Source organism: Canis lupus, chromosome 26 (assembly GCF_011100685.1).
Source record: "Canis lupus familiaris isolate Mischka breed German Shepherd chromosome 26, alternate assembly UU_Cfam_GSD_1.0, whole genome shotgun sequence".
In the NCBI taxonomy this organism is placed as follows: domain Eukaryota; kingdom Metazoa; phylum Chordata; class Mammalia; order Carnivora; family Canidae; genus Canis; species Canis lupus.
The window spans coordinates 619,269-630,708 of record NC_049247.1 but is presented as its reverse complement, the minus strand read 5'-3'; the positions used below and the strand labels follow the sequence as shown (position 1 = coordinate 630,708).

Genomic DNA, 11,440 nt, shown 5'->3' with positions numbered 1-11,440 from the left:
TCTCATCCTGCAGGTCTGAGCTCAGACCCTCATTCAGGGGCATCCTGGGACTACCCCAAACTCACTATGATGCCTCCCTATTCAGTTTGCTTCATGGTATCATTAGACATTGTTATTTGGCTATGTGATCGTGCTCTCTTCCACTTCCAAAAGGGGAGCATCACACTACAGCACCACAAACCTGGACGCAGACGGCCCCTCCTGACTCCAGACAATCTCCTGTTGGTGAATGAAGAAGTTCACCCTTAGATCTAGCTTTCAACTCTCCAGCTGCCCCTTCTCGTTCAGCTTTTCTGGAGCGTTGCTGGGGACTAAGCCCTGGAGCCCAAGCGGCTGTCTCCAAGCAAACCAGGCAGCCCTGGGTGTCTGCGAAGGTGTGTTCTGGGGCCTGGAGCGGCTGGACAGCTGAGAGCCCCGCCGGAGACCCACCTGCAGAGGAGGGGCCGGGGGCACGTGGGCACAGCTTAGACTGGGGTGCGGGTATGGGCACCCCGCCTGCACACGCTCACTTCCGGGCAGGGACAGTCCGTCCCTCCTGCACACACCCCCACGTGCGCGGGACTTGGAGGCTGTGGGAGAACGCCTCCAGGGGGACCCCAGCCCCAGCCCTTGGCCCCCCGCCCCCAGCTCGGGTGGACGCTGAGCGTGCCCCTTCGCCCACGTGTCCGATGCGACTGAAGGAGGGCAGAGACTCCTGGATGGACCGTGCACCTCCCACGTGGAGGGGCCCCAGCACAGGTGCGCGCCGAGGGGCGGGCGGGGAGACGCGCGGTTCCGAGCTCCCCCGGGGGGCGGAGCCTGCAGGCCGGGGGCCCGGGCTCGGCGGCGCGCAGCGCGCAGGGGGCGGGGCCCAGCGAGCCGGAGGCGGGGCCTCGGCGGGCTGGAGGGGCGGGGCCGGGGCGGGGCCGGGGCGGGGCCGGGGCGGGGCTTCGCCGCGGCGCCACTTCCTCTGGCGCTGGCTGCCGGGCGGAAGTACGTCAGTTGTTATCGGCTCCGGGCGCCGCCACTGCCGCCGTCGCCGTCTCAGCTAGAGCCTGAGCCTCCGGGCCACGGCGCCTCAGCCCGGGCCCCGCCGCCGCCGCCGCCGCCGCCGCCGCCGCCGCCGCCGCCGCCGCCGCCGCCGCCGCCCGCAGCGCATGAGGCGCGCCCCTGGGAGCGCGGCCGAGGGCCGCTGAGCGCAGGCCGCCCCGCCGATGCGCGCGGCCGCCCGCGTCGGGGCTCCCAGGCCGCACCGGGCCCAGGGCTGAGGGAGCCCGCGCGGCATGCCCGGCCCGGCCCGCCGCTCGCCGCCGCCCGGGGCCGGAGCCCGCGCGGCTCGCAACGAGCCCGGCGGTGCCGCGTAGCGCAGCGGCAGGGGCAGCGGGAGCGCGGGAGCCCGACGGCGCGGCTGCAAGGTCACTGCGCACCATGGAGGCCAAGGTCCGCCAGAGCCGGCGCTCGCGCGCGCAGAGGGACCGCGGCCGGCGCCGGGAGGCCGCCCGCGATGGCCGTGAGCAGAGCGCGTCGTCGGGCGACGAGGCCGAGCCCGGGCCCGGCAAGGAGAACGCGGGGCTGCCCCGCGCGCCCCCACCTCGCGCCGCCGCCGCGCGCCCCCCGCGCCGCCGCCGCCGCGAGTCCAGCTCGCAGGAGGAGGAGGTCATCGACGGCTTCGCCATCGCCAGCTTCAGCACGCTCGAGGCCCTGGAGGTAGGTGGGGCGGCCGCCGCGGGGCTGCCGGCGGGGGGAGGTCTCCAGACGGCGCCGTCCGTGGGCACCCGCGCCGCTTTCAGCTGTTTCTCCGTGTTCGGCCCGGACGTGCTCGGTGGGTAGCGCTGCTGGCCACGGTAAGGGCGGGGATGGAGTGGATCCTCGGGGGTTCTTGTTCCGCCTCTTGAGGTGTCCGTGTAGACCGGGGTGGGTGCCGGGGGGACAGTCAGAGCCCCCTCCTGACCACTGCTTCCCTGGCTGCCTGATAAGGAGGCAGAACGTAGCGTTTGTCTGGCTGAGTTATCCCAGGTAGTGTTTGCTGAGCAAACACTGCCCCTCTTGCATGAACCCAGGTGAGTGGACAAGGAAGTGGGTACTGACGCTCAGATTTGGCAAGTTGGATGGGTGGGGCGCCTCTGTCCCCCAGAACTGTGTAGAAACGCTGGCCAGACCCCATAGTCCTGCTGGCGCCAGCCAGCACACCCCGCTCCGGGGTCCCCTGCATCACTTACCCAGGCAGCCACCATCTGCTGGGTTTGGGGGTCCCAGAGATTGCTCGGTTAACAGCCCCCCTTCCTTTTCCTGGGGCTTGGGGGCTGGAGGCTTGGAATCCCTGGTTAGAGGCCAAGCTCTGGGGATGGGGAAGTGCCTACGTGCAGGTCCCCACTGTGCACCCTCTCCTGAAGGTGTGCCAGGCCTGTGGAGAGCAGGGTTAGGTGCTGGTGGCCCAGGGACAGGTAGATGCATAGAAGTGGGGCACTTAGCCACCACCCAGCCCTCCACCGCAGCCCGGTCTTCTGTGTGTACACTTGGGGGCCTAGTTGGCTTCCAGTCCAAGGGCTCCCCAGCTGAGACACTTGGGGCATGGGAAGGTGTGGATAAGTTCTGCACTGCAGCTTCTGAGACTGGTTCCTCCAGCCACCTTCCACCTGTGTACCTGCCCTGCACCCTGCACATCCTCTTGTGTCACCATGTTCGCCTCTTGATGTTCTGCTGCCTCGGGCTCTCTGGACCTGCTGTCCTCTCTGCCAAGGTTGTTTGGAACCTTCGTGTCTCAGCACAGATGTTACTCAGGCCCTCCTCAGTGACCTGAAGCAGGACGCGCACCCACTCATCTCCTGCTTTCGTTTCTGTCAGTGACCACTCTCCCTGAAGCCATCTAGTGATTTACACTCTCTTTTGGCTCTCTCCCCAGCAAAACTTGTAAGCTGGAAGAGAGCAGGCACCATGTCTGTCTTGTGTGCTCTGTCTTGTGTGCTCTGTCCCCATGCCCCATACATGTTTGTGGAGTGAACAAGTGGGAGGAGAAACTACTGTTGGGGAAGGCTGTGCCAGAAGTCACTGCACTCCTGCTGAAGTAAGCTGTAGAACGCATGTGCTGCAGCAGCTTCGGTGGACTCCTCTGGCATCGGGGACACTCAAGAGGGCAGTCTTGGGCTCGGGTCTTCTGCAGGCTCCCAGCAGCCCCATCAGATCATAGTGCGACTGAGTCTGCTCTCTGCCTGGTGTTCACACAGCCAAGTCACCATGCACCTTTTTCTGCACTACTGAGCCAGGGAGGGATTGACCTGCCCGGGAAAGTACGGGACTTCTTTACCAGTCATAACTTCTAGATTGGTTGACTCGTTTTTTGCTGAAGTATAATGGTTTTCCCCAGAGTTCAGATAATTCATTAGGACATTGAGTGCCAGCATGCAGTGAACATGTACCCGATCAGGCACTGTTCTGACTCTGGTTGTCCTCAAACTCCACTGTACAGATGGGGATACTGAGGCCCAGTGCCATGAATGTCAAGGCCCCAGCCTTCCCAGTATCAGCTCTGCCAGGGCTGCCATGGCACAGGGATGTAAACTGCTGCCATCCCCCAGGGCATAAACAACCAGTGTCAGGTGTCGACCTGCTCAGAAGGTTTGAAGAGTGCCACTGTGCAAGAGTCCTCCTTACCTTTGTCCTGAGGATGCAGCCTGCCCCGTCCCCCATGCCCCAGGCAGGCCCCTGACCCCACTCTTCCAGCACCTCCCTGTGCACCTCCCTGTGTTTTCTCCTAAGGGAAGACGAGTCCCTTCCTTGGGTGACTAAGAGGATCCCAGGCCACCTCTGTGCGGTGCTGTGGACACATGCATGTGACAGTGGTGGTGTTGATGGAGGAGAGGGCTTCCAGGTCTGGCCGGGCTCCCAGTGTGTACAAGGCCCTGGGATGGAGTTATCTCCATGGAGTTTTGGGTTGGACAGCTAGCGCTCAGCATCTGAGTTGGGGGTATGTCCCATGGGCCGGGCAGGGGTTGCACATCAGAGCCCTGGTCCTCCCATCAGCTTTCTAACTGTTCAACAGAGTGGGAACAGTGAGCAGGTGGCAGTGGGACAGAGGTTCTGTGATTTGGCGGGGGGGGGGGGGGGGGGGGGGGGGGGGGGGGGGGTTGGACGACAGGGGCTGTCTTTCCTGTGACACGTCTGTCTCCAGAGGTAATGGGAAGGCCCTTAAGGGGCAGGCCAGGGCAGAATTGAGGTCCTCTGACAGGGTCCTCCTGATCCTTCCTAATGGCAGAGGGACCCATTAGGCCATAGGTCAGATTGTGCTAGCCCCTGGGTCCCCTGGGAGATCTGCTTTGCAGGCAAGAGCCTGGTGAGCCCAGCAGGCCTACTGTGCGCCTCCCAGCACTTCCCCCTCAGGGGTGTCTGTATGCCTGTGTACCAGTCTTTCCCCTCCATGCTCATGTAGTGCCTACCTCTTGAGAGAGTGTGTGCTACTAGTACCCAGTGGAAACCACCCTTCTGGTTTGGCATCTGTTTGATTCTTTGCTAATTTGCTTCAGAACAGCAAGATGCTTTGAGCTGGTTCAAAAATCAATATCAGAGAAAAGATACATCCTGAAAAAATATTGAGTTCTGGCCTTGACCTTCAGTAACTGCCTTGGCCAGAGTATGCTATGCACGTATGTTTACTAGAAAGAAAGGGTTATTTCCCACCTCCATATGTGTGTCTAGGAGGCATGTATCCAGGAGTAAAAAGTGAGAAGGAAGACACCCAAATTGTAGACATGGTCATCGGTGACTTCCTTTTTCTAATTCTTTTTCCTATAATGACCGGTATGTGTTGCTTTGATAATCCATACAATAGGTTTCTGAAACTAGAGGCAAGCTGCTGTGCCCAGCTGTGCTGGGAAACCTGCCCTGGCCTCCCCACGACCACATCAGCCAGTGAATGCTGTGTGGGCCGCCCAGCTTCTGATGCTGTCTGGGCATGTGCTGGGCATTTCTGCTGGAAGTAACCGAGTTCCCTCAGTCTTAAGATGCTGGGGCTGGGCTGGGGCCCTGTGGCAGGCGGTGGAGGCTACTCGAGTCCTGGTGGGAGGTGACCATATGGAGGGGGCCAGAACTCCCCCTCCCCCCCTGGGCCCATGCAGGGCACTCAGTGGTAGTGATTTCTCTGGAAGCTGGTGTTCAGTGTCCCCCTGAGCAAGGGGCACGCGATCATGCTAGGTCTGGTTGCTAGGGCCAGGAGTGTGGGGGGCTCAGGATGTGGCCCCATTGTCCATGTGCAAGAGCCTGCATTGTTGGTCCCACCTGTGGGGACCTTGATCAGGGGGCTGTATGTGTGCCCAGCCCAGCCCTCCCATGATGGGGACAGAGTAGTGTCCATGCCTACCAGCCAGAACACCTACTTCAGGTTGTCTGCTACACTCCAGATGGGAGACTGAGACTTGAGAGTGGGAGCACTTGCCTGCCTTCATGGCATGGAGGACGGCCCCAGGGCTAGGCTGCCTAGGCTGCACAGCAGTTGATCTGCTCCCCCATTGTCCTGAGGGCTACTGCTGTGGGGGAGGCTGCTCCCTCCAAGGGGGACCCCTCAGGTCGGTGAAAGCAAAGCCATCACACAGCCTCCTCTGCCCCCTTGCCTGGGCAGCAGCAGTTTGCTAACAGTGAAGTAGGAGCCTGGACTGGGCTCCTGCTGTGCGGGTCAGCACCTTCCTGAGGGAAGATGTGTCGTGGGAACAGTGGTGACATTGACAGCTGCTGCTCACGGCACTGTCCTCACATGCCCACTCAGTAGATGAGGAAACAAGCTCGGGGGGTGGGGGGCAGAGTTCTCTTCTGGGATCCACACACCACAGCACTAGACGACAGAAATCTCATGAGTCTTCACCCAAATGTCAGTCATGTCTTCTGGATGCTCTTTGGGAAGAATCGGGGCTTGAGAAGAGGGGACAGTGATCTCTATAGCATCTAAAGGGATGGTCTTCCCTTTGCTGCCCTGGGCCAGCTGTCTGACCTCTGGGGAAAGGCTACCCCTCTGAGCATTGTGGACATCAGTGACAGTCTACAGAGCCTGTGGCAACCACGGGCTGGGAGGGGTCTGGTCTGTCACTGTACACCTGTCATGGTGCTAATGCCACAGTGAACACTCACACAGTATGGCACAGCACAGTGGAGGTGGCCATGGTCTTCCCAATGGGTGGTGACCCTGTGTGTCTGCTGGCCAGCTTGTTGTCCCTGTCCCCTCCACCCCCTGCAGGGCACAGGTGAGGGTCTCAAGCCCTAGGCCGGTGAGCAGGGGCTGTTTCCTGGGCTCCATCACCCCAGCCCACTCCCTTGCTCCTCTTTGGCTGGGGATCATGTACATAGTACTTGTGGCTTCTGGGCTTCAGTTTCTCTGTCTGTCTTGCTCACACTGTGCCCTAGCATCTGTGATGTGTGGGACTGATGGTGGCAGAGGTAGCAGCCTCAAGTCTCCCCACTCCTACCCTTCTACTAGGGGCCTGGAGGCTATACTCCCCAGTCTGGGCCAGGAGGCACCCCAGTGGCAGGCCACAGCCCTCCTTCCCCCTGCCCTCTCTGAGATTCTAGACAGTGTCAGGTGCACAGCATATGTGTGTGTGTGTGTGTGTGTGTGTGTGTGTGTGTGTGTGTGTGTATAAGGTCCATGCCCCCGGTATGTGTGCACATGTGTCCATACACATGTGTAGATCTCTGTGTATGTCTGTGCTTTAGACCCCATCTGGGGCAGCAGCTCTGTGGCCTGGACAGAGCAGAGGACAGGCCTGCATGTGGCCCCTTGGTCACACATGGTGAAACCCCATCCTGGGCCTCGTGCCCTTTCTCCATTGTCCAGGGCCTGCTGCAGGACAGTCCCTTCCCATACATACCTCCAACCCAGTGGGCAGCAAATGCTCATGAATTCACAGAACTGGTCCCTGTCCCCACCACCCCCTTAGCTTCTTGGGCCTGTCACTGTTCTAAACTTGCAGCTTAGTAACCCTGCCTGCAGTGGCCCCCTCCAGGCCCCCCAGCCTCTCACTTCTGTAGCTCCAGCTACATCTAGGTCCCCTCCCTCTCCTCCCACTCCCCTCCACCCTGAAAATCCTCAGACATACACATGGGCACACTTTTGGCCCTTGCTAACTGCTCTCTCCTCTGCCCATAGGACTCTTTCCACAGTATCAGGGACTCACTCTCTGGTCACATAACTCCCTTCCCCAGCAGGGAGTCTTCCACCCCTGTGTCTGGGCTACCACCAGCCCCTCTTGGCTTGTCCTCTGTTCCTTGTCATGACTGTGTGTCGTCCCCCCCCCGCCATGAGGACTTGAGCAGTGTGGGTTTACTCGCTGACGTCTCCCCACCTGGTACTTCCTTGTACACGTGCTTGTTTCCAGAGAGAAGCTCCCAGACCTGGGCCTGGGGGGCCTACGGTGGTGTGCTGTTCACATTGATACACGGAGACACAGTCATCTGTGAGCTGCGGCACCAGGCCTGTTCCTGCTGAGGGTCCATGTGATGGCCCACTAGTCCGCCTCACACCTCGGTCGCTCTGCCTTCTGATAGGTCGTTGCAGTGTGGTGCCCAGGCACAAGCAGGTTCCCTTCTCAGTTTGGACACTTGCCCAGTGGAGTCTCCAGGTTTCCCATTGGCTGCTGTGGCGTCTGCCAGGAACATAGCATTGTCACTGCTCATCTCCCTTCTTGTTTTGTGGCCTCTGTCAGCGCCTCTACCCCCGTCCTTTCCAGGGGGCCTCTCCTGCTTCCCCTGGCCTCAGCACGGCTGTATGTGACCTTTCACGTGGACATGGTGTCCCTCTTGGAAAGTGTCTGGACTGGCACCAGAAGTGAGCAATGGGCCTTACTCGCACCCCTATGTGATGATTATCATCCTTCTTTGGACCCGGTGACGTCAAGCTGTCTCTGAATTCCAGGTCATGTTGGCAGTCTTGTGTCAGATTGCTTTGTGGATATTTTAGTTGGGTTTTTAGCCCTGTATTCTTTTTTTTTTTTTTTTTTTTTTAAGAGATCTTATTTATTTATTCATGATAGACAGAGAGAGGGGCAGAGACACAGGCAGAGAGAGAAGCAGGCTCCATACCAGGAGCCTGATGTGGGACTCGATCCCAGGACTCCAGGATCACGCCCTGGACCGAAGGCAGGCGCTAAACCGCTGAGCCACCCAGGGATCCCCTAGCCCTGTATTTTTATATAAAATTAGTCTGAGATTGTCTTGTGTCTGTTGCATGTTCTCTTGTGCTCTGGAACAGTCTGAATGGCACAGGAATCGTTAGCTCCTCTCCACACTTGGGGTCCTGGTGTTCCAGCTTCATTTGCTGGTGGCCAGTTAGAGACCCCAGTCAGCTCCATTTGTGGCGGGGAGGCAGGTAATGAGTAAGAGGTCCATGGGACCGGCTTCTGGAAGTAGAGTTAGCAGGGTGCCCCTCCAGCCCCACCCCCTAGGCCCCAGCCCTGAGCAGGCTGGTCTGGGACAGTTGCTGCCGAGCAGGGCTACCTGTGAGTTGGCAGGGGGTGAAGCCTTGGGCTCTGTTCGCCTGTATTCTGTTCAGGTGGACAGTAGCTGCCTTCTGGAGGAAGGACCCTGGAGTCTGGAAGCCACCCCCACCATGGGCTTGGGCATGTCATATTCTCAGGGAAGCCAGAGTGACAACAGCTGCACAGCCACTGGGCATGGCACCTGCTGGGAGCCACCATCATCCTGGCCTTGACTCCTGTGGTTCACATGCTGTACATGGAGCTCCCAGGGGTGGGGGCTGTGGCCAGCCCTGTTAGGGAACGAGGGGAAGCCGAGGCACCAGGCTTTTGCTGACTGCCCGAGGTGGAAGTGTAGCTGTGTTCATGGTCACCTGCCCATGCTCCTTTGCTGAGAGCCCCTAGGTGCACCCTCCCAGAAGCCTGGGCAGCCACACCGTGACCCAGTCAGCGCTCTCCAATGCTGGGTTAGATAACCCTTCCTTTGTGCAGCTTGTGGCATCCCCCTCTTACCTGGACCATTGCTCAGGATGTCTTCTCATTGCTTCTTGTCCACTGGGGCTCAGGCAGTGGTTGCCCCAGGGCAGGGCAGGCTCACATATTGGGGCGCTTTAGGCCTTTAGAAGTGACCAGTGGCTCACAGGGAGTGACTGATTACTGAGCATTTATTGAGTGCCAGTTATGTGCCAGACCCTGTGCAAGCCACCGTGTTGGCTCCAGACAGGATGCAGATTGGTAACTAGACTGGCGAGTGCCAGAAAGGAGATTGAAGGCTCGGCATGGGGCTGTGTAGGCTGGGCAGGTGCTGGGAGGTGCCCACAGGGATTAACCCAGGAGGATGGCAAGGCTAGGTGGGACATCTGGATTGAGAGGCCTGCAGAAGGTTGAGGAGGTGACCAGGTTAGGGCCCCAAGGGCACTCGAGGCACTCTCTCCCTTGGGAGCCAGAATCTGAATCCCATGTGGAATTGAATGCTTTGGGGACTCTGGGCAAACATGATACCTGCTTCCAGCTCCATATGGAGATTGTTCTGGTGCCCTGGTTTGCCCAAGTAGCTAAAGAAAGAAAACTCACCAATGAGTTACCAGCCTTATTCAGCTCACCAGGACTCTGTGTACCGGGCTTCTGTTTGAAGCTGCATGTAGGGTAGAGCTGGTTCCGAACCCTGGTACCCAGCTTAGCATGTGTAGACCACCCCTGTCTGTCTTACACAGTGTGTAAGACTTACACTTGTGTGGGGCCTGGGGGATGCCTGTGTCCCTGTAGAGGAGGGATCCCCTGGCAGAGAGGCCAGGCTGGCCTGGCAGGGCATATCCATGCTCTCTCCTCACCCTTCCATGCCCAGCTGTCCAGCTTCGACTCCGCCTAGTGAGGCATTTCAGTGATCCCTGGCTCTGCTTCTTCTGGAGCAGTTGTTTGGGGTGGGTGCTCTCCCTGGACTCTACACAGGGGGCAGGCCCGGCACCACACACACACACACTGACCCAACTGCAGGTGCCTATGGGCCCCGGACACGGGAGGGTACTCTGGAGAGAGCAGGGTATCAGGTAGTTACAGGGTGCAGAGCAGCCATCTGGGTGGGGCGCCTGAGTTGCCCCATCGAAGGGCCGCCACTGGTACCCCTTTGACAAGGAGGACCCGGAGGCCACAGCCCACTGTGATGTGCAGCGATGCTGAAAGTCAGACCTAGAGCCTCCACATGGCCCCTCGGGATCTGCTCTGACCCCTCTCCCCAACCCCGCCTACTGGTCCTCAGATCCCAGCCAGCCTCTAGCTAATCCTCAGCCACACTGTTGCACCTGCTATGTGGCTCACACTCAGTACCTGGCTCCACCTGTAGTTCCAGTGGGTCTTTCTCAGGGATTCGTGTAGCCCTGTCTCCTGGATAAAGTGAGGGGCCCCAGTCTGTCACCCATGGAATGAGCTCATGTTCTCCATGAGGCGTGGCCCTGCCCACCCTGTCATCTGGGGCCCTGGGCACTCCTTCCTCAGGCCTTCCTACTGCTGTGCCCACCCCGTCTTCCAGAGCAGGCTCAGGATGCTTCTGAGCCTCCCCCTGCTCCTGGCCAGCTGAAGAGGACAGTGAAGTGAGGGAGGCTAGGCCAGACACCTGGTTAGATCCACTTCTCTTCCTCACCACGTGGCCTCTGCCTCTTCTGGGCCTTACTTTCCTCATCTGGGGAGTGGGGGTGATGAGCTGGAAGTGCCTGCCACCTGCTCATGTCTCCCTCCCCCTTCCCTTTCCAGTGCTTTTCCCTGAGCTAACCCTGAGGTTGGATCTCAGTCCCCCACCGGAGGACAACACAGGCCGGGGATGCTTCAGCCACAGTGGGCCTGGCTTCTGGCCTCCCTGGGCAGTCCCCTCCGTGTGTGATAACTGAGCAGCAGCCATGCAGGTCCCAGAGACTGAGGGGGAGCTTGTAGGGCAGCGAGCCTGAGGCCAGCTCTAGCAGTCACCGGCGAGTGTCTGGCATGCCCTCTGTATGTAGAGGGGCTGGGAGGGGCTTGGACAGAGTCTGACCTCCAAACCCAGTGGCTGAGACAGCAGTTGTGAACCTCAAGATTCCGGTCGAGTGTGGATTAGAGGGCTGCTTGGGTAGTCAATATAGGGGTCACAGTGTGAAGTCACAGTGGACATGGGAGGATGTGTCCATGCTCTGCAGACCTGGGCAGGGGGCCTGGAATGGGGCCTGGCTGCCTCTTTGCCTCAGGCTCTGTGCCTTTGTCTGGAGCACCTGTCGTTCGTCATCATCTGTCTAACTTATCCCAGACCATAGGGTGGGTGTCCTGTGTTTCCAGGTGACCTCTTCTGCCCTAGCAAGCGCTCAGCATGTGGGAATGAGTGGAACATGTAAAGGAATGAGTGTTCCAGAGCCACGGAAGGGGAGGATATCTGCTAGCATGCTGAGCACCAGGTGTGACAAAGGTGTCGTGGTTCTACTGAGGCTGTCCTAGACTGACTCCCCAACTCCCGGGTCTTTGACCATCTGCCCTCAAGCCATACTGGT

At 59.6% G+C, this 11,440-nt stretch overlaps 1 protein-coding gene across 22 annotated transcripts in view; it reads left to right on the top strand.

Moving 5' to 3' along the window:
- The first annotated feature begins 1,407 nt into the window (after positions 1–1,407).
- Positions 1,408–11,440, top strand: part of FBRSL1 (fibrosin like 1) — a 77,704-nt gene continuing 67,671 nt past the window's right edge. For all 22 annotated transcript variants that reach the window (XM_038574653.1, XM_038574658.1, XM_038574657.1 and 19 more), the window contains exon 1: positions 1,408–1,686. In XM_038574653.1, coding sequence (XP_038430581.1) covers positions 1,408–1,686 — 279 coding nt within the window. The remainder of the gene's footprint in view (positions 1,687–11,440) is intronic.